Source organism: Lacerta agilis, chromosome 16 (assembly GCF_009819535.1).
Source record: "Lacerta agilis isolate rLacAgi1 chromosome 16, rLacAgi1.pri, whole genome shotgun sequence".
Taxonomy (NCBI): domain Eukaryota; kingdom Metazoa; phylum Chordata; class Lepidosauria; order Squamata; family Lacertidae; genus Lacerta; species Lacerta agilis.
In genome coordinates, this window is record NC_046327.1 from 21,521,179 (window position 1) to 21,543,935 (window position 22,757).

The following is a 22,757-nucleotide window of genomic DNA, read 5'->3' on the forward strand; positions in this document are numbered from 1 at the left end:
TTGTACAGGGAACGGTTCCGTTAACTTGCAACCGCTTGTCCCGTATGTCCAGGATATCTCATAGAATTTTAGAGTTGGAAGGGTCCCCCGAGGGTCATCTAGTCCAACCCCTTACAATGCAGGGTGTGTGTACCCCCGGCCCAATCCAATTTGAAACCATACTGGACCCTGCTTAGCTTTGCAAAATGTGCTGGCAGTTTTATTGCTGCACCACTTGATAGGCTTCTGCTATAGGATCTTGTTCCTTCCTAGTGTGTCGTGCCTGGAGAACATGAGGGATTTATTTATTTGTTTAATAAAATTTATACACTACTTGATTGTAGTGTGTGTAAAAAGTAACTCACAAATATAAATAGTAATACTGTACTGTATACACTGTAATTCCATGAGGACAAACATCAGAAACAATATAAACATTGTGGACTAGCAGAAGGTGGAGTTTTAAACACACCACTTTTACAGGAAGCTCACAGTATATCCGAAATAGTTATGTAGGAGGAAATTTCAGGAGTAACTTGTCAGGCAAGCTACACCTGCTCAAATACCCTCTCCTACACAATGATGAAATGTCCCACTTTTACATCTTGCCACCCAACTTCCTAAGAAATGGTTTTTCCAGTGAAGGACTCTGACATAGCAAAACGAAGTTTCAGCTGATTTCTGTAAACATTTATTGCATTCAAAGGCACAGAGGTGCTTTGGAATAAAGAATGGTGATCTCTCTCTCACACACACACAAACATTTGGTCTACTGAGAAGTACCACGGTGTCTACTTGGATTGAACACAGAATTTTTGCCACGATATATTTTATCATTTGCAATCACAATTGTAGGATCGCCTACAACAACTACAATACAAAATTATATTAACATATTTTGCTACTTATACTGCTAATATAGCATATACGAAAGTTACGGTACATATAAAATAATAAAAAGCTGGCTTTTTAAACTTAGCCTGGCAAACCTACTCCAGATTTTTACCTGCATTTTTTTATTAAGGCTTTGCATTCAACTAGTTAAGCAAAAACAAGGTGGAGAAGAATACCAGTGCAATGCAATCCGCACCATACCTAGGGTGCTCCCCGCACCCCTAGGGAAATTCAACCGCTCCACACTCCCATACTGAAAGTTGCTCACAACCAGCTCCATGGAGCGAGCAACTAACTTGCTGGGGACGCCTTCCAGCCGGCGGGCGCGGCGCTGCTCACGCGGAATCGAAGGAGCGGGTTTGATTGGCTTCCGGGCAGCAAAGGGAGCGGCTATTGGACAACGGCGTTCGGGCGGAGGCGGGCGGCGATGGCAGCGTGGAGGTGAGCGGAAGCTCTGGTGCGGGCCGGCCGGGCGGCGGGCAGGAGGAGCCGGGGGCCGGGTGGTGCCGCTGGGGTGTGTTGTGGGAGGCGGGCGACGTATCGAAGGCCGGAAGGGAAGGGGAGGGGAGTCTGGAAAAATGACGAGTGTCTCCAGATGGCCCAATCTGTTGTCATTTTTCCTGTCTCACATTTTGCCATGCCAGTATGGGGGTGGGGCGTGCATTTTAGGGGCTGAAACTTAATTTTTGCAAATTTCTTCAGTGAGGGGGTGTGTGTCTTAAAAATAGGTTTTCGTCGGGTGTGAGGAATTGAAACCTGTTATTTCTGTGATCGGGCAACATTTAGCTTGGTGAAGCACATAAACTGCTTGGGGAAAACCCAAGAGTTTAAATGTTACCTTCTGAAGCTGTCAGGCAATGCTAAATAATAATGAAAATAAATAATGAAAATGATATTAATATAACGGCAAGTACTTTCTAATTATTCCTGTGCAGTTTTGCACACATGTTACTTGCCAAGCAAAACTGAATTGTATTCATTTCACCAAATTGTAACTTTTGCACCCTTCATTTTGGGAATTTGAAAGTTGGAAAATTCAACGCACTCTAGTATTGGGGCGTTAGCTTTGTGTGCACTCAGGCAGTGGCTCATTCTAACTAGAGCCACCCACCCACCCACAATTCCGATCTGCAGCTATTTCATGCTGAAGTTCACTGCGCGTTGAACTCCTTGGAATTTATTTCTTGGGAAATTGGAACAAGGCTGCAAAAGCTATAACTTTTCTTAGGCCTGCCCAAAAAGTATGCAGGCCTTTTGAGTTCTCAAGAGTTCTAATATTGGGTAAGTGGAAAGCAGAACAATAACCTGAAGGAAGGAACTAGGATTTGAACGTACCCACACTCCAAAAATCACCCCAAACCATATGCCTATATCTCCAGGAAGCCTCTGTGTCCCCTATAAGTGGCTGTATGTCGATAATCTAGTTTAAAACTGATTTTGTGTGCAACTCACTGTAAAGTGTGATGCCCTCCTCTTACCTTGCACCTATTGAAAAGGAATGAGTTGACTAGCTGTGCCCCCTCATCCTGACAATAACCATTGGACCACCCCAAATCATTTATTTTGAATCACACAAAGAAGCTGCTGCACACTGTTTCCCGTTCAAAATATCCACTTGTGCACAAGGCATTGTATTTACTTATTCAGGATTCATCTGCATTTCTGAACTGAGTAAGAAATTGGGAATTATAATGGAGAACCTAAGAATCATCTTTAATCCCCTTCATCACACACACAGCCCAACAAGATGATGACAAAAATCTACCGACAGCATACAAATCAATATGGCTAACCTGATCCAAAACACCCACCCACCCCACTCACACAGGAAACCAAAGATCACCACAGCCAACCACAAATGCACAATCACACCCTACGCCAATCCCGACCTCTCACCGCCAAAGAAACACAAGCAAGCAACAGAAGAACCAACACAAACGACGCTGACACCAAATCCTACATATATTAAGGAAAATAGAAACATCATCTCCCCATCCCACCCACCTCCTTCCCCCATCTCTCCCTAAGGTCTCAACAACCAAAATTGATCTGTAAAAATGTTATATGGAACAAAACGAGAGACATTACACACACTTCTGTAAACCAAGAAAATCTTTAATAATAATAATAATAATAATAATAATAATAATAATAATAATAATAAAGAATCATCTTTAATTCTGTTCTTGTCCCTTACTCCCAATTTCTGACCGGATTTGCAGGCTGAGCCCTGGTTAAAATGAAAGCAAATGAATACCGGTAACTTTCACAATTGAATGTTGTTATGGGGGAGGGGGAAACCAGACAGTGCATTTGTAAACATGTTTACTTGGAAGTAGGACCCATTGAACCATGGTAGGCATGTTTAAGACTACAGTCACAATTCATTTGTTTCTATTGTCATAGCTAAATTCCTATGAACAGTTACTTCTGCTTAACTTGATTCATTTAGCATTTGTATTCATGCACGTAGCCATGCACCATGGTTAATTTAGAGCCTCATCAACCAAAACCAGGCATAATTCAAAGCTGAGGCTTCATCAGTGTGTTAAAGTAGTAAATGTTAAGAGTAATGAGATTGTTCTACAGGTTATATTCAAGTGTATAAACAACACTGTTATAATGTGTTTAGTCAAGTGCTTGCCTGCATTTTTCTTTATGGAGCTTAAGCATACTTATTTGCAATTAAATCTCACCAGTTCTAATGTGACATTTTTAGATACCGGTAAATAGTTGAGGTTTGATTGGTCTTGTGCATGTAATATTTGAAACTATTCTGTATCTTAATGCTATTTCTGCGCTGACGAAGTATTTGTGTTCTGTAAATCTCGGTTTTTTTTCCACCTGCAGAGAGATTGAATTCTAAAGATTATTTTATTTTTGTTTTATTTTAGGCGTTTATATACTGCTTAATTATTTGCATTTCTAAGCAGTGTGCATAAAAACAATCCACAGAAAGTGGGATGATAAAACAACAACAATTCATCACAGAACAAAACACTACCTTAATATTCCCTCTGGAGCAAGAAAGTCTTAGTCATGTCCCTGAAGTCTAAACTCAATTGGGAGAGAGTTCCACAAGCTTGCACCCACTACACTGAATGCAAGATTAAGACCTATCCAGTGAGCACTGTAAAATAAAATATAGATTTTATGGAAAACGTGTGGCTCTCTTGTTCCCAAGTTGAATTTAAGATTCACTTAGTAAAACTGAGTATTTATTTTTTTCCCCTTCCTTCTTTTCTCCCCTGAGCACAATGCGTGTGTGCTGGCTTGTGAGCAAAGATAGAGCCTGTCAGCGAATTAAACTGCCACATTTAGAAATGGTGATGATAGGGCGTGGGCCCGAAACGGAGATAACAGACAAGAAGTGTTCCCGAAGACAAGGTAAAGTGGAGATGAAGGTTGCAATCCTAAACATGCTAGGGAGTCACTCCCATTAAACTCAGTAGTCCTCACTTCTGAGTAAAAATGTTTAGGATTGATTTCTTTTGGTGTAGTGTCATAAGTGATTTGAAGCTAAATAGTTTGCAGGGGGTGCTGTTACAGGCTTAATAGAGAGGCTAAAAGACCAAGAGCTTCCACTAAATTTCCTAGGGCTGCAGTCCTAACCCCCACTTGCAAAATGTTAAGACTTATTTCATAGTAGGCACAGTTAGGATTGTGCTGTAGGTAATACAGAGTTCCATGTGTACAATGGTACTTCCACTTCTCCCTGTGCGTCCTTCAAAATCTCCAAAGCAGGCAAGTCTGCTCTGGAGGGTCCTTCAGTCCTCCGGAACAGATTTTGAGGGTCTGTGCAGGGGGCTGCAGAAAAGAGGAGTGGAGGAGAAAGTTCTGTAGCACATGCGGAAGTCTGTGGAAGAAGTGGATAGGACCCTAAGAGTATGGAGTGAAAGGCTGGGCATCAGTAAAGTGTGATCGCACTTTGTGGAGTCATATACTCCTGAGCTTAATTTATTTTCCAGGCTAGTAGGGCAGGCCTTGATTTTCACGGCTCACGAATAAGTTGATGGACACCTGCCGCTTACTTTCTAAATTTAGTAAAATTAAATTAAGGTGTTTGCTCTTTGGGATCAACCTGTCCTCCATCCCCAGTCCTTTCTGGTTAGTATACCCTTCAGCATAAAATGTTGGGGCATAGGGGGGGCCTAATGTCACTCTCTGTCACTTTTCTTTTCAGTACAGCTAAAAGCAGACTGCAACAAAGGGTATGTCCAGGTTAAACAGGTATGTCCTTTCCTTCGCACGCAGCAATGCTTAGAGCACTTTATGAAGCTTAAGTGGAAGGGTAGAAATGCTTGTGCCCTGTGGTTTACGCCAGTTTCATCTGCTTTGAAAGCATAACTTCGCTGTGCACTCAGAAATCCAAAAGAGCTTTGGGCAGCGCTTTCAGAGGTCAAGGGCTATCACTGTCTTCGCCAAGCTGGTGCCCTCCTTGTGTTTTTGGACTACAACTCCCATCATGCTGGCTGAGGCTGATGGGAGTTGTAGTCAAAACATCTGGAGGGGGCACCAGGTGGACGAAGGCTGGTCTAAGCATTATATGTAATGAGCCCCATCACTGAATACTTAATTCCCCCTTTTCTGTCCGTTCCCTCTTTTGCCACAACCCATGTTGATGCGTTCTTTGGAAAAATAAATGGAAGTAAAATGAATAATGCAAAGCTTGCAAATATAGGTTCATTTCTTGGATTTCCGTGGTATTCGAGATATTTTCAGTTGCTACATATGGTCCTGCTGAGTGCGGGAAGGGCAGTGTATCTTCCCCCGTGGAAGGTTACTCTCGAATAAATGCAGCATTGTAGCGGCTGCAGCTGCAAGTAAATTAATTCAACCACCTTTGAATCGCAACAAAGTGTAGGAAAATAAAGGGGGTGGGACTTCTATTACTCATTGCCCTGCTTCAAAACAATTTTATGCCAGGTTTGGAACAGATTGAACATCTTCACTTACATTCAACCCATGTCTTTTAAGTCCCACCTATTAGCTAAGGTATCTTTAGAAAACTCTGCTGCTTCCTCCTTTGGAAACTGGTGTCTTTGTCAGCTTAGACTTCTCTGCCATTCTCACAGCTGTGCCGGGTCATTGCCTAGGCAACCAAAGTGGCCGGCAGCCATGTGGTACTTCACCTGAAGGAAGGAGACCTGGGCAAAATGGAAGCTGCTTCTTTCTGGCTACAGGAAAAGGGTGGACTGCGAGGGGCTGCTAGCCTAATTTTCTTTGTGTTGTGTTTGGGTCTGACTAAAGGTTGATAAGGCACTCTTTAGATGCTGCAGGGAGGGGCTTAGTTCTCTGACCAGGAGTTGACTTCAGCGAAGGAGGCAGTGTTTAAAAATAAAGCCAAAGATGTACTGTTCTCCCCCCAACCTCTCTTTTTTAAAAATAGAGTTTTGTTATTTTAAAAAAGTTCATATAAGTGTACAGCCTGCAGATACAGATTGCATGCGGCAAATAACACGACTCAGTCAAGAGCAGGGGGGGGGGGAGAAAAAGTGCCCAGACTATTAGTCAGTTCCAACATAACCTCTCTACAATGGCAAATGAGTTGTTGTTGGGTGGCACATCTCTGCATTGTTATTAACGTAAGAAATCAGTTGAAACCAAATCTCATCAAAGGGGTCTTTTTTAGAAGCATCCCTAATCACCAACAATGATGAGTATGTCGTTCTGAAAGAGCGATATTCCATACATTCAAAACAACAAACAAAAATTCTTTCCAGTAGCACGTTAGAGACCAACTAAGTTTGTTCTTGGTTATGAGCTTCTTCAGATATGTGCATGCACACGGAAGCTCATACCAAGAACAAACTTAGTTGGTCTCTAAGGTGCTACTGGAAAGAATTTTTTATTTTATTTTGTTTTGACTATGGCAGACCAACACGGCTACCCACCTGTAACATTCCATACATTGTAAAACCAGGAACCTTGGGAAGGACATATCCCACCCCTACCCCCTTTCGTTCAGTGTGAGCCTCTTTATTACCTTGGGCTGGCTTTGGATTTTATTGGGACTGAGATCCAGCAACACTGTCTGCAGCTGAGTGGAAATAACCCACGTCACATGGAGCAAACATTTCACTGTGTGCTAACGTTTCACTGACTTTATAGGTAACAAGAGTGCTTTATTGCTTTGCCCAACCAGTTTCTAAGACCTACCCTGCTTGGGGGAAGTGTATTCCACTCTGCTTCCTTTTCATATAGTGGCTTTCATCCAGAATTGATACCTGCCTGGGAGGAATAGCCAAAGTAAGCTGAATTTATCTGATTACCCCCCACCCCACCCTTTGTTCCTTGTAAGAGGCTTACAGTACAATCCTATACAATCTACCGAGAAATAAGCCTCATTCCATGGGACTTGCTCCCAGGTACATACGTATAGGACTGAAATCTTAGTCTAGACTGAAGTGGATAGAAGGAAGGTCGATGAAGGTCTATAGGCTGAGGATCCTCTCCTTCCCACTGCTGTCATCTATGCCCCCACCCCTGCAAAAGCCTCTCCAGAGGGCTGCCCTGTGAACAATAGGGTGGGGCACAGGGGGCTGCTGCAGGGAGGGGAGGGTTCCCAAAATTGGGAAGAGCATGCTCCACTTCGTATTGTTCAGGAGGAGCCCCATTTCTGTACATAGAGGCTTTTTTTGGGGGGGGGGGTTAGGCAGGTGAATGCATCAGGGAAGAGGGAACAGGCAAATTTATTTCCATGAACTACTTTAAGTTAACATATCACAGGATCCAATGCAATATTCCTTTCTAAAGTTTTGTACTGTTGTAGAGAATGTGTTGGATCGCCTACCACAAAGTAGATTTGTTCATCCCAGTTGCGGTCTACTGCTAAAATGGCCAGGTTGGCAGTTGTCCAGGTGTGTAGGAAATACTACACGTCCTTCCATGGATGCCGTATTTAGGGGTGTGAAAGTTCTGGTTCAGTGACAAAGCACCAATTCTGGCATTTTCTTTTGCTCCAAAGATAGGAGTCAACCCAACCAGCGTTGACCTAGTGGATATTGGCAAGGACCAGGAAATTAAACTGAAGCCAGGACAAATTCTCCATATCGTCAACAATCTGTACCCGTACACCGTGCAGTTCTCAGAGGAAATGGGGGCTTGTGGTGGTAAGGAGACGGTGGAGCCTAAAGGGGGGAAAAGACCACAGGATGAACCTGAGAATGGTGGCATGGAAAGCATGCCAGTCAAACACGCAAAAATGGAGCAGATGGCCCCTCAAGTATGCGATTCAAGCTACAGCAGTAGTTCTGTTTCTTCAAGTGGAAGCTCTGTCAACAAAAAGGTGAGCCAGGAAATATTAGTGGTAAGCACAAGTGGGTGGGTGAAGTTGGTGAAGCTCTCCTATCACAGCAGGACCTGAGCGGTAGGTGAGATAACATTGGGGCCTTATCTACATTACAGGCTTAAATTGGTGCAATGGTCATTTGCTCTCTCCTTGGAGTTGCACTTCAGTGAAGTGGAATTAAAGGCTTCTCAGCACCCTTGCCCAAGCAGTTCCTATAAATCTTTGAGAGGAGATATAATACTGAGGCTGGTATAATAACCCTGTTGATGTGTCTGCAATGTAGATCTTAGTAGGGGCAAAGGCTGTGCAAGACCTTGATATTGGGGCTTGACATTTGGGTTTGAGGGGGCAGGTGTAGAACATTGAACAGTGCTGCCAGACCTCACAGTTTGTGGGTAATTGGCATTCCCGACTAGATCAGGGATTCCTTGTCAGTTGCACATTCAAATAGGGTGGTGTGTGTGTGTAAGCGCCTGTCGTCTTCCAAATGATGTTGGACTGCAGCCTCCATCACCCATTGACTATCCTGCCTGGGATTGATGGGGAGCTGGAGTCCAACAATGTGTGGAGGGCCATAGATTCCACACCCAGGGCCCTGCCATCAAGAAACAGGGCATGCAGAAGGCACCATTTGAGTTTCAGCTAATCTTCAGTAAAGTACTGCTGCATTTTGGGCTATTTGCCTACTGCTGTTGCTCCCAGGAATGACCTGAGAGTTACAAAATACGTTGGCACTCAGTGCTCTTTCAGAATGCAATCAGAACCACAAGTGTCTCCTACAGCTATTTTAGCTATGTGACTTGGCTCTTTTAGGCTGCAGTCTTAAGCATACTTAACTAGGAAGTGTGTCCCATTGAACGTTTCCAGACTTATTTTATCAGAGTTCCTGTGTTTTGTCCTATAGGAATGTTTGGAGTACTGGGCTCAAGGTCTGAAGGTTTCCATGCAAAACCCAGATATGCAGGTAAGGATCTCATTCCTAACTTGGGTCACCGTGGTGCCTGAGGATATCTATATATTCTGTGATAGCAAAATCAGTGCAAGGCCGTAGGACTTCTCTGTTTCTCTGCTAGGTCTACAAGGATGAAAAAGCTGTCGTTATAAAGGACAAGTATCCGAAAGCTCGCTATCACTGGTTAGTGCTGCCGTGGCAATCCATCTCTACCTTGAGTAAAGTAACTCAGGAGCATCTCGAACTTCTGGAGCACATGCATGCCCTTGGAGAGAAGGTCATCCAGCAGTGCCCTGAAAAAGACAGCCTTCACTTCAGACTGGGCTACCATGCCATTCCCAGCATGAGGTGATCCATAATTGTGTTCAGAACTGTGTTGTGTCCTGTTGGTTCAGGGTGAAGGCCCATTGTGATGGACTGGCTGGATGCAGAGGAGTGGTGGGAGGAATCAGCTGGAGAACCCCCAAGGGAAGAAGGCTCGGAACCAGGGGATTGGTGGTGGGATGACAATGAGTGGTCAGAGGGAGAAGGGGAAGAAGACTGGGAGGAGGAGGTGTCGAAAGCTGAAGAGGTAACAGGGTTTAGTGAGCAGGAAGAGGCTGTGGCAGAAAGCAGCCCAGAGGCAGAGGCCGGAGAGGGGTGGGGCTAAGAGGCAGAGATAAGGCAGACAGCTGAAGAAGCCAGGGGGTCTCCCCCTCCTGCTGTGACCAGCTCTTCTCCTTCCTGTTTCTTAGTACTAGAAGAGGTATGAAGAGAGTAGAGCAAAGAGAGACTTGGGAAGGACCCAGGGGACCTTTAGTCCCCCCAACTGCCTCATAGGGGCAAGATCTACTGGGATGAGTTGCTGGGCTCATTAGGACTTCCGGTTAGGTGCCGGTCAATGGCGGACGGGAGTCCGACGGCTCCGTCCTCCGCCAGGCTTTAGGGACTTCTGTGCCTGCGCCACGGGTCCCTTAAAGCCACGGGAAGAGCGTCCCGTGGACCTGAGCTTCGTGGGTCCCAGACGTGCCGTCTCCGTTCCCGATTGACCCTCGTAAGGGGGAAAATCGGGCGAGCGGAGCGCCGGCACGGGACTGAAGAAGCGTCTGCCTGCGGAGGATCAAAGCAGCGATCCCGCCAGACTCGAGCACCCGGCACTTCCTGCATAGAAATTTCCAAAGAAACTCTGTAAGTTAAAGAATTGGATTATTTTTACAAGTTTTAAGAGCACTGCTTGCAGAGGAACTGCAAAAGGAAGCCTGTTCCCTTTAAACTGTTTGCGCGAGCTTGGTAGCGCTAAAAGATCAAAGCCGCGACTAACGGAAAAGTTTTGCGAACTTTTTAAAAGTTGATTAAAAGTTGTTTAAAGGATGTTTAAAGACTTAAAAACAGTTGATATGGCAAAAGAAGATGCCCCTCACCCTCTGGATTAGGATTCCGGGTCAGTAGCGGGCTGTGATACATTGTTGCCATTTTTTTTCCTTTGTTGGTGTTTCAGTGACTGTTTACCAGTGGAGACATTCTGACTTTTTTGTAACCAGATACAAGTTACTTTGTGGACTTTGGTGGTAACACTGCAAGTTAGGAACTGTGACTGACTTGGGCTACACGAAAATGGGCCCTTCTTGGCTTTAAGGAACTTATATTTTGGAAAATTAAAACCCTTTGCCTAAAAGTTGGATTTTCGGGACTGGTGTGGGCTCCTGGCTCAGCAGCCTCTTTGTTCTCAGGACTGAGCTGCTGGCCACCTGGTGTTTACTTTTGGGACTGTTGGCCTTCTGCTGTGAATGTCTGAGATTGTTACTACAGAAACTGGAGTGACCTTGAGATTACAGTTACAGAGCCCACAAGGAATGGAACTTAGATCAAAAGGAACTGGCTCTGAAAAAAGAAAAGGCTCTGTTTCCCTAACTCTACAGGAACAAATGGAGAAATTAGTTGTTAGTGTTGCAGAAATTGCAGCAGGATTGAAAAGCGTGACTGACGGGTTGAAGCAAACACAAGATCAAGTTTCATCAGGAAATACAGCAGTGAATTCAGCAATAGAAAAATTACAAGCTGATATAAAAGCTGACATTAAAAATTCTACGCAGACCCTAGAAAAATCCATTGGACAAATTGAGGAGAACGTAAGGAAGAACAGAGAAGAGATTAATAGGATTGGGCAAGAGGTGACCACCTTGAAAAAGGACTCAGAGGAAATTAAAGTGGTCAAGGAAAAAATAAAAAAGGTGGAGGAAAAATTGGATAATTTAGATTTGGAACAGATAGAGAGTATTGGATCACGACAGAGGTCTGTTGAAGAGTCCCTCGCGTTTCTGCAACTACATCAAAGAGAGGGCAACATCCGCCTAAGAAATCTTCCAGAACTGGAAGGGGAAGACCTAAAAGACTACATAGTGAAGTTATTCTCAGGATTTTGGGAGATAGAAGAAATCAACGTCTCAGCACGCATAGTGAAGGCCTTCAGATTTGGTCCAAGAGGCTCCAGAGGAAAGAAAAGCAGCAAAACAGTCAGTGACTGTTTGATTGTGCTACACGATCGACACGACAGAGACTACTTTCTGGACTTGCATTATAGAAACAACCTGGTGGTTGAGCAGAATAAAGTAATTTTTTATAAGGATATCCCCAGATTTTTCCTTGACAAAAGAGTTCCCTACAACGATTTGGCAACTGAGCTTAGAAAAAGGAAAATCCCCTTCAGTTGGGAATTTCCAGAAGGCCTGGCATTTACGTTTGAAGGAAAAAAGATAAGAATAAGGTCCCTGGCGGAGAAGCAGAAGTTTTTGGACAAGCACCTGGAACAATTTAAAGGCACACCACTCGACCCAGCACAATTCTACAGGTTTCCAGAGGTATTTCCACCACCGCCGGGACCACCACCAAGCCTACCCAGCCCAGGCAAGGATCCAGAGGAAGACAAGAAAGGAGAAGCAACTGGAGGAGAAGACTAGAGAAAGGAAAATGGCGCTCAAGTTAATGACATGGAATGTCCGGGGATTGAATCAGAGACCAAAGAGACGCAGAGTGTTTTACAGCATAGAAAAGAAGAATTTGGATATAATATGCTTACAGGAAACCCACATAGCCCGACGTCACAGAAGATTACTACAGAACAAAAAATTAGGCCAAGAGTTTATATCATCGGATAAGGCCAAGAAGAGAGGAGTAGTGATATACGCAAAGGAGAAATATAGCCCAAGACAGCTTTTTAAAGATGAAGAAGGGAGATACATCGCAATTGAAATTAATATACAAGGCGAAAAATTCTTGATTCTGGGACTTTATGCACCAAATGATGGAAAGTCAATTTTTTATAAGAAAATACATGATTTGCTGTTGGATTATTTGGATTATAAATTAGTTTGCCTTGGAGATTTTAATGGTGCAGTTTCCACATTAATGGACAGATCTCAAAGAACTAAATTAACGAACGATGGGAAACTCCCAAAGACTTTTTTTGAAATGGTGGATAATCTGAATTTGGTGGACTCTTGGAGATTAAAAAATCCCACAGATACAGAGGCAACATACTTCAGCGAACCTCAGCAGTCATGGTCGAGGATAGATTATATTTGGATTTCGAATGAATTGGCTCCAAAAATACAAAAGGCAGAAATTGGCCCTAAAACTCTTTCAGACCATAACCCTGTACAGTTAAATTTAAAAATGATTTCCAAGGACTCTTTTAGATGGAGAATGGATGACGCTTTGATGAGAGACACCAAGCTAGTGGAAAGAGCGGCGAAAAAGATGAAAGAATATTTTCAGATAAATTGGAGCTCCGAAGTGGAGAAAAGAATTGCTTGGGATGCAAGTAAAGCTGTAATGAGAGGATTTCTCATTAGTGAAAAAGCAAAAAAGAAGAGACAACAAAATGCAGAGATGGAGAGATTGTTGAAATCAATCAAAGAAAAGGAAAAAGAATTAAGAGGACATCCCAGATGTGTCAAAATCCAAAAAGAAATTAAATACTTGCAATCCCAATATGCTAATATAATGAATCAGGACATCGAATGGAAAGTGAAAATGATGAAGCAAAGAACATTTGAATCGGCTAATAAATGTGGAAAATTACTAGCTTGGCAATTGAAGAAAAGACAAAAGGCAAATGTCATCAATACCTTGGTAGTAAACGGAAAAAACGTGGAGAAACCTGAGGAAATCAGATGGTGTTTTCAAAGATTTTACAAGCAACTGTACAAGGAGGAGAAGATAGATGAAGCAGAAATTGACCGATTTCTGGAAAAGAATGGATTGCAAAAGGTCCCAGAGGAAAAACTAGTTACTCTCAACCACCCAATAACGACACAGGAGATAGAAGATGCAATAAATAACATGCAATTGGGGAAGGCTCCAGGACCGGACGGTCTAACAGCAAAATATTATAAGACATTGAAAGACTGGCTATCGCAGCCACTAAGAGAAGTATGCAACAAGATACTAGAAGGAGATAGGGCACCAGAGACGTGGAAGGAAGCCTTTATCACACTGATTCCAAAACCAGATACTGATAAGACTCAAATGAAAAACTATCGCCCAATATCCCTTTTGAATGTGGATTATAAAATTTTTGCAAATATATTGGCTACAAGGCTGAAAAGAGTGTTGAAAGACTATATACATAGAGACCAAGCAGGTTTCTTGCCAGGAAGACAAATTAGTAATAACACGAGAATTATTGTGGACATTTTAGAAAAACTGGAGAGAAACATAAATACAGATGCGGCACTATTGTTTGTTGATGCAGAGAAAGCATTTGATAAAGTCTCTTGGACATTTATGAAAAAGAATTTGGAAAGGATGGGAGTTGGTCAAAAATTTTTGAATGGCATTAATGCCATCTATACAGAGCAAAGAGCTAAAGTAATAGTAAACAGTGTGATATCGGAGGAGTTTGAAGTTGAAAAGGGAACAAGACAAGGGTGCCCTATCTCCCCTTTACTTTTCATTACGGTCCTGGAAGTCCTCCTAAATATGATACGAAAGGACAAACAGATAAAAGGAATTCGTGTGGGAGAGAAGGAATACAAACTACGCGCCTTCGCAGACGATTTGATGTTATCCCTGCAAGAACCGGAAAGCAGTGTCCCCAGAGCTTTGGGAATAATCGAACAATTTGGACTTGTAGCTGGTTTCAAGTTAAACAAGCAGAAAACCAAAGTTTTAGGAAAAAATATGAGTGCAGAACAAATTCAAAGAATACAGGAAGGCACTGGCCTCAATTTTGTCAAAACAGTAAAATATCTAGGTATCAACCTCACAACCAAGAATTTGAACCTGTATAAGGACAATTACGAAAAACTGTGGATGGAAATAAAGAAAGACATGGAAATATGGACAAGATTGAAACTGTCGTTAATGGGAAGAATTGCCGTGATAAAAATGAATGTCCTACCAAGGATGCTGTTTTTATTCCAAGCCATACCAATTTTGGACAAACTGGATTGCTTTAAGAAATGGCAAAAGGACTTATCAAAGTTCATATGGCAGGGCAAAAAGCCAAGAATTAAGTTTAAGATCTTAACAGACTCTAAAGAGAGAGGAGGCTTTGCCCTGCCGGACTTAAGACTTTACTTCGAAGCAGCGGCCTTTTGCTGGTTAAAGGACTGGTTTAAACTAGAGAATGTTGATGTATTGGACTTGGAAGGGTATGATAATATGTTCGGTTGGCATGCATACCTTTGGTATGACAAGGCTAAGATCCACAGAACTTTTAAGTCTCATATAGTTAGAAAATCCTTATACCAGGTTTGGTCTAGATATAAAGACTTGTTAGAGAGAAAGACCCCTAGATGGATCTCTCCAGTGGAGGCCAAGGCCTACAAGAGACCGAACATGTCTGCAAATTGGTTAAGATATATGGACATATTGCAGCAGGAAGGGGACTCTTTTAAGCTAAAAAGCTACGATCAAGTGAAAAGTCAGGTCCCCGACTGGCTGCATTATCATCAGGTATATGAAACATTCAAAATAGACAAAAAAGTTGGTTTTCAAGTAGAAAAATCAAAACTGGAAACAGAACTGATAGAATCGAACTTTAAAAACCTTTCCAAAATGTATAATCTTTTGCTAGAGTGGCATACGAAAGATGAATTGGTTAAATCGTCAATGATAAATTGGGCGAAAGATATAGGACACAATATTATGATGGATGACTGGGAGGGATTGTGGCAAAAAGGTATTAAATTTACTGCTTGTCATAGTTTAAGAGAAAACATAATGAAAATGGTTTATAGATGGTATTTGACACCAGTTAAGATAGCCAGGATGAATACCAAAATGTCAGATGTATGTTGGAAATGTAAACATGCGAAAGGTACCTTTTTTCATATGTGGTGGTTGTGCCCAGCGGTAAATGCTTTCTGGGATAAGATCTATAACGAACTCAAGAAGGTAATGAAGGTTACCTTTTGTAAGAAACCAGAGGCATTTCTCCTGAGCATAACCAATGAAGAGATACCCAGTCAGGATAGAGTGTTTTTTATGTATGCCACAACAGCAGCTAGAATCTTATTGGCAAGAACATGGAAAGGCGAAGAGATACCAACGGTGGAAGAATGGCAGATGAAGATGATGGAATATATGGAACTCGCAGAGCTGACCGCCAGAATCCGGGACCAGAGGGAGGAGAAGGTGTCAAGGGATTGGAAGAAATTTAAGGATTATTTAGTCAAAACAGTAAAATTGAATATCTGAGCAGAATTAAATAGAATAGCGGCTTTAGTAGATATATGTTAGATAAAATTGTTGGTAAGATATTTTTGTGTGAAAAATTTAATTGTTAGGAATTGTGTTAAGATTTGGTGTTAAAGTTAAGATATGATTAAGCAAAGTAAAGTGTATTAAAAATTGAGTTAATGTGAATAGAACAAGATACAAAGCTACCTTGAAGATATATATGATTTTGAAGACAGTGGAGGGAATGGGGGAAGTCCCTCAAAATAGAGAAGATAGTAACAAGAAAAGTAAGAGGATAAATGTTAGTTTAAAGGTTTGTATATGTTTCTTTTTATTGTGATTGTTTGATTATGTTTTTGTGTTGTGTTTATGTATTGTATTTTGTATTTTTATATTGTGAATGTTGTTGTTTATGTTATGTTCTCCCTTTGTCTTAATAGAAAATAATAAAATCTTATAAAAAAAAAAAAAAAGAGTTGCTGGGCTCATTAGGCCTGGCTTACTGAGTTGGCCTGGCTTTCCTTGAATAAAGAGTTAACTTCCCTGATGCCGTGTGAGTTATTGCTGACCCTCCCCTGCCACCCGTCTGGTCCAGCATCCTGCTCTCACAGTGGCCAACCAGATGCCCTTGGGAAGCCTGAAAGCAAGACAGGAACGAAAGGGCGCTCTTTCATGCTGCCTAGCAGCTTGTATTCACTGGAGGTAGTACACAGCCACAAACACCAGGGCGCCCCAGGCACAGACCCTGGAGACAGCTGTGGGTGGAATTCAGCGTAGTGGAGCCTGCAAGCGGTGAACAAGGTCCACTCTCACAACATGACTTCTCTCTCTCCTCCCCCTGCGAGTCTCCTAGGGTTTTCCCCAACTGTCAAGAGCAGATTTAGAGGGCACAAGGGGGGAGGTGAAGGGGGGGGGGGAATCCCATGGCAAGTGGACTTTGTTCTTCGCACCCAGCAACTTAGTTAAATCCCGTTCTGTAAATTTAATTCTGGCAACTGGCAGATGCCCAGCATGCTCTGCCAGGTGCCCATTTGAGAGAATGCCTCCCTCCCTTGTGGACGCCTGCTCCCTCCTGCAGATTTGGTGCATGACAGAGGGGTGGGTAGCACATGGTTGGTTTCTTATTTTGCCCCACGTGTCCACAATAAGGAAGCAGCAAACGACGAAAAGTAATGGTTGGCTCTGGCGCTAGGCCAGAGTTTGTCAACCCTTGAGAACGCTTGTGCAAAAGCTGTGTTTGTGCCACTACTGCCATTTTGGATCCGGCACGTTCCACAAGTTTACAGGCCAGATTTAGCCCACTCACCGCTTCTCTATTTCTGTTCTAAATTTGTGAAGTGGGAGTAGAAGTATTTCAGTAGGCCTCAGTAACAACATAACAGCATAATTAAAGTATGATTAGCATAAGGCATTCTGCACATTACGGCAAGCTCTAAAAGTGCTTAATTATAATCATTAGGTCTGCTGGCCAATTAAGGATTTATTTATTTTTCAGTTGAGAAGTAATCTTGTTTTATAACCAGATTAACTTGTTTGTTAATGGACTAAATCAGTTTGTGTAGTACCAAAACCTCAGTTATAGGTGCTTTTTTAAATATGTATGACATGCTGTAAACAAACCTCCTGCCTTTTGTTAGAAGGAAAGGCCATCTTTAATAATTTGTTCATTACCTGTTACAGCAACATATAACACACATCCTTGTTGTGTTGTTTTCTCAGCCAACTGCATCTTCATGTCATCAGCCAAGATTTTGATTCCAAGTGCTTCAAAACCAAGAAACACTGGAACTCTTTTACAACAGAGTACTTCATAGACTCCAAAGGTAAAAAAAACCCTGGGCAATCTCTTCTAAAATTACTCTTTATTTGTGAGTGTCTGTTTATTTGTCTGTCTTTGGACTTTGTTTTCTCCATGAAACCTAGCCATGACTGCATCTTTCACATTCAGATTGAGCAGGTGGGAGGGTGTCTGATTTTAACATAAAAGGAGGCATGCAGGTGTCGTGAACTGAACCCTCCCCTCCAGGTACTTTCTCCACAGCTCTGCTCCAATACTACAACTGAACTGGCCTAGGACAAAAGGGAAGAGACCTCTCAAACACCTGCCTCTTAACATAGCCACAACCTCCTCATTTTATATGTGAATACGCCAGGCAGGATTAAACAAATGTGGCTGCAGCTATCATGTTAATTTAGCCTGCATTGCAGGATTATTCTAAAACAAGTTTCCTGGATGATCCCTTTGCATTTTCATATGCAGGCAGCTGTAGTAATGACTCTAGGGTAAGCGTGGAGAACCTTTGACACTCCAGATGTTGCTGAACTACAACTCCCTTCACCGCTAGCTCAAGGTCATGCTTGCTAGGGCTGATGGGAGTTGTAGTTGAGCAATACCTGGAGGGCAAAAGTTCTCCACTCCTGCTCTGGGGGGGGGGCATAGGCGCCCTACAAATTTGAACTGCCTTGGCTTCTTCCAAAAAAAATCAGAGGGGTTGTACAAGCAGGGACTGCAGACCGCTCCAGGTGTCACCACTGGGGTGTGTGTGACAAAATGCCGGGGAGCACTCACCGCAAGGCCTACAGTGCACCCAAGCCACGCGTCTCTCCTGGGCTTCAGTGCCCACAGGCTCTGCACTGCCCAAACGGTCTACCCACTGCCTCACCCCCAGCTGTAGGGCAGCTGAGTGGGAGGAGGCAGGCAGGCTCCAGAGGCCCTGCGGTGCGCCCCCGCCCCTATGGGCGGCTTGGCCCGCTCCTGTGCGCACCTCCCCAGGCACCCGAGTGGCTTCCTCCACCATTGCTTTGTGGTGGTTGCTCTTACATAAGCTGCTGTGGGATCTTTTCCATCTTGGGAGCAGGCTAAAAAAGGCATGTAATAAGTACAGTGGAACCTCGAGTTGCGGACGTAATCCATCCCAGAGGCACACCCAAAACTTGAAGCGTTCGCATCCAGAAGTGCTGCATCTGCGCGCGCACAATGCGCGACACAATTTAGCGCTTCTGCACATGTGCGAGCAGCAAATCCTGGAGTAACCTGTTCCAGTACTTCCGGGTTGCCACAGGACGCAAGACGAAAACACTCAACCTGAAGCTGACGCAACATGAGGTATGACTGTAGTGTAGCTTGTTGAGGGTGCTGAGAATTAGCTGTTAAAAATCAGTCAGTGCCCCAAGTAACCCACCCCAGATTTTCAGGATACACCTGGGAAAGGAAACTATTATTAAACCTACAGGTGGGGTGTAGAGATTCCCCTAGGAGTTATTCTGTCACCCCCTGGCTGCAAAACAGGATGCCGGAACTTTCCACCATTGTTTTCCGATGTAAGACACACTGGCATCTTGGATATAGAAGCTATGAAATGGGGATAGCTCAGTTAGTAGAGCATGAGACTCTTGATCTCAGGGTTGTGGGTTCGAGTCCCACACTGGGCAAAAGATTCCTGTATTGCAGGGGGTTGGACTAGATGACCCTCGGGGGTCCCTCCCAACTCTGTTGTTGTTGTTCAGTCGTTCAGTCGTGTCCGACTCTTCGTGACCCCATGGACCAGAGCACGCCAGGCACGCCTATCCTTCACTGCCTCTCGCAGTTTGGCCAAACTCATGTTAGTAGCTTCGAGAACACTGTCCAACCATCTCATCCTCTGTCATCCCCTTCTCCTTGTGCCCTCCATCTTTCCCAACATCAGGGTCTTTTCTAGGGAGTCTTCTCTTCTCATGAGGTGGCCAAAGTACTGGAGCCTCAACTTCAGGATCTGTCCTTCCAGTGAGCACTCAGGGCTGATTTCTTTGAGAATGGATAGGTTTGATCTTCTTGCAGTCCATGGGACTCTCAAGAGTCTCCTCCAGCACCATAATTCAAAAGCATCCATTCTTCGGCGATCAGCCTTCTTTATGGTCCAGCTCTCACTTCCGTACATTACTACTGGGAAAACCATAGCTTTAACTATACGGACCTTTGTCGGCAAGGTGATGTCTTTGCTTTTTAAGATGCTATCTAGGTTTGTCATTGCTTTTCTCCCAAGAAGCAGGCGTCTTCTAATTTCGTGACTGCTGTAACCATCTGCAGTGATCATGGAACCCAAGAAAGTGAAATCTCTCACTGCCTCCATTTCTTCCCCTTCTATTTGCCAGGATGTGATGGGACCAGTGGCCATGATCTTAGTTTTTTGATGTTGAGCTTCAGACCATATTTTGCGCTCTCCTCTTTCACCCTCATTAAAAGGTTCTTTAATTCCTCCTCACTTTCTGCCATCAAGGTAGTATCATCAGCATATCTGAGGTTGTTGATATTTTTTCCGGCAATCTTAATTCCGGTTTGGGATTCATCCAGTCCAGCCTTTCGCATGATGAATTCTGCATATAAGTTAAATAAGCAGGGAGACAATACACAGCCTTGTCGTACTCCTTTCCCAATTTTGAACCAATCAGTTGTTCCATATCCAGTTCTAACTGTAGCTTCTTGTCCCACATAGAGATTTCTCAGGAGGCAAATGAGGTGATCCGGCACTCCCATTTCTTTAAGAACTTGCCATAGTTTGCTGTGGTCGACACAGTCAAATGCTTTTGCGTAGTCAATGAAGCAGAAGTAGATGTTTTTCTGGAACTCTCTAGCTTTCTCCATAATCCAGTGCATGTTTGCAATTTGGTCTCTGGTTCCTCTGCCCCTTCGAAATCCAGCTTGCACTTCTGGGAGTTCTCGGTCCACATACTGCTTAAGCCTGCCTTGTAGAATTTTGAGCATAACCTTGCTAGCGTGTGAAATGAGTGCAATTGTGCGGTAGTTGGAGCATTCTTTGGCACTGCCCTTCTTTGGGATTGGGATGTAGACTGATCTTCTCCAATCCTCTGGCCACTGCTGAGTTTTCCAAACTTGCTGGCATATTGAGTGTAGCACCCTAACAGCATCATCTTTTAAAATTTTAAATAGTTCAGCTGGAATATCATCACTTCCACTGGCCTTGTTGTTAGCAAGGCTTTCTAAGGCCCATTTGACTTCACTCTCCAGGATGTCTGGCTCAAGGTCAGCAACCACATTACCTGGGGTGTATGAGACCTCCATATCTTTCTGGTATAATTCCTCTGTGTATTCTTGCCACCTCTTCTTGATGTCTTCTGCTTCTGTTAGGTCCTTCCCACTTTTGTCCTTAATTGTGGTAATCTTTGTACGAAATGTTCCTTTCATATCTCCAATTTTCTTGAACAAATCTCTGGTTTTTCCCATTCTGTTATTTTCCTCTATTTCTTTGCATTGCTCGTTTAGAAAGGCCCTCTTGTCTCTCCTTGCTATTCTTTGGAAATCTCCCAACTCTACAGTTGTGTTATTCTGTGATCACCTGGTGTGGGCCACAAACTGCCCCAAAGAGAGTCTGCTGCCACATGGAGAACATTGCTTAACCCACAGCATTTGAACATTTGTTGAGACAGCTGGCATATGGAGCAGCTTAAAGCAGCATCTGTGTGGCCACTAATGTATACAGCTTAGTTTCCCCGTAAATGAGAGTTGCTATAAAAACATGGAGCTAGGGAAGGGACTGTTCTAATGCAGAGATCTCAGTTTCTGGAGGCTGAGCCACCTAGTCTCAAAGTTAATATGCCAGTTGCAACGGATTCACTCCCCTGGTCTTGCTCCCCCCCCCCCCCAATCCACCTCCACTGCTGCTGAGAATTCTGCTGTGTCTTTGTATCAGATGTTGGCTGGATCATTCATTTGCTTCTGAGGCAGGTGCAGCAGATTACCCCATCCTTGGAGGAGGTTCCCTTTTGTGTCTCTGCGTGAGTTAGTGCTCTGGGCACACGCCTCCTTCCAATGGAGAGTGATGCATATCCTTTCACGTGCCAAAAGCAAACATGTTCAGGTCTGAGGTTTAGAATGCTGTGTTCCTCCAATTTTAATTCAAGGACAAAATGTGTCTTCCCCGTATCGTGTTTGGGAAGCGATGGCAATAGATTTGGACAGATAGGTATGGGTATAAGCAGCTGCTTGCATCAGCAGAATGTTGTAAGAGGGAATCAATCCCCTCCCATGCACACAGGAGCAGAGCTAAGCCATTGGCACACGTTTCCTAACTAACAAAACAGATGTTGCTGAACCTGTAATCTCAAATAAAATATGTCTGTCTCTCCTCTTTCTTCCCCACCCCAATTTTCAGATCTGATTGCGATGGTGAAGAAGAAAGGGAGAGTAACTGTAGACAAGGACGTTGCCAAACTCTTGAACCTGCCTCTCAAGTGTCACGTGTGCAAACGGCAGCAACCAAATATCCCCCAGTTAAAAGAGCACCTGAAGGAACATTGGCCAAAATAATATTAAGAACCGCTCTTCTGATCCACTTGCTACGTTTTACTGATTGTTGGGTTAACTGGATCCCAAAGTTGACATGCTCATTTTAATTTAAAGACCATACCAAGTTGCTTATTAAAATGCCCACAAAGGCGCAAGTATTTAGAATGGCCAGGTCTGCTTTAGTGTGACAGATTGTGGAGCGGCCTGGGGATGGTTTGTGATGTCTCTGGTAGCGCATGGCGTTCTTGGGTAGGTGGAACCAAAAGGAGTAGCCTCAAACCCTTTCTAAAGGGCATTTATCATTTGGAGCGGGTAGGGCTGGATAGAAATCAAACTGGGTTTTATCTTGTGACCAAAATCTCTTCCCCTTTAGTAGGGCTGGGTGATAATCTGGTTTTCAACATTGTGATATATCACCATCTAAACATCACAGTATATCACCATGTCTGAAAAAAGGATGGAGCTATGTAGAGACACTGGCTGGCTTCATGATTTTTCCTGCATTGTGATTTTTGGCAGCGCCTGCTCTTGTGATTCACTGCCCACTGCAAGAGGCAGAGCAGAGTTAACAAACTGCAGGAATCAAGAGAAGCATTGGCTGGCTTCACGGTTTCCCCCACATTGTGATTTTTGCATCGCACACACAAACACATCATGATTCACCATACATTGCTAGGTCAAAAATTATGAAACCG

General features: G+C 43.5%; 1 protein-coding gene across 4 annotated transcripts; it reads left to right on the forward strand.

Annotated features, from left to right (window-relative positions):
• Positions 1–1,236: 1,236 nt before the first annotated feature.
• APTX (aprataxin) lies at positions 1,237–22,227 on the forward strand. Of its 4 annotated transcripts, none has more exons than XM_033173982.1 (8): positions 1,237–1,314; positions 4,127–4,260; positions 5,057–5,103; positions 7,841–8,161; positions 9,069–9,128; positions 9,238–9,464; positions 17,499–17,602; positions 21,929–22,227. In XM_033173982.1, exons 1-8 carry the CDS (start codon positions 1,301–1,303, stop codon positions 22,081–22,083), a joined length of 1,062 nt encoding a protein of 353 aa, XP_033029873.1. In that variant the 5' UTR covers positions 1,237–1,300; the 3' UTR covers positions 22,084–22,227. The 4 variants fall into 4 exon arrangements, with proteins under 4 accessions (XP_033029873.1, XP_033029875.1, XP_033029872.1 ...); XM_033173981.1 differs by lacking the exon at positions 1,237–1,314 and adding an exon at positions 1,673–1,727; XM_033173983.1 differs by lacking the exon at positions 1,237–1,314 and adding an exon at positions 2,397–2,544.
• Positions 22,228–22,757: the final 530 nt, after the last annotated feature.

What these genes read in the sequence shown, in the direction of transcription:
- APTX (XM_033173981.1), top strand. Translation starts at nt 1,705, where the DNA reads ATGTTACCTTCTGAAGCTGTCAG. An exon ending in TTACCTTCTGAAGCTGTCAG is followed by an intron (nt 1,728 to 4,126) that starts GCAATGCTAAAT and finishes TTCTCCCCTGAG; the next exon opens with CACAATGCGTGTGTGCTGGC. An exon ending in GTACTTCATAGACTCCAAAG is followed by an intron (nt 17,603 to 21,928) that starts GTAAAAAAAACC and finishes CCCAATTTTCAG; the next exon opens with ATCTGATTGCGATGGTGAAG.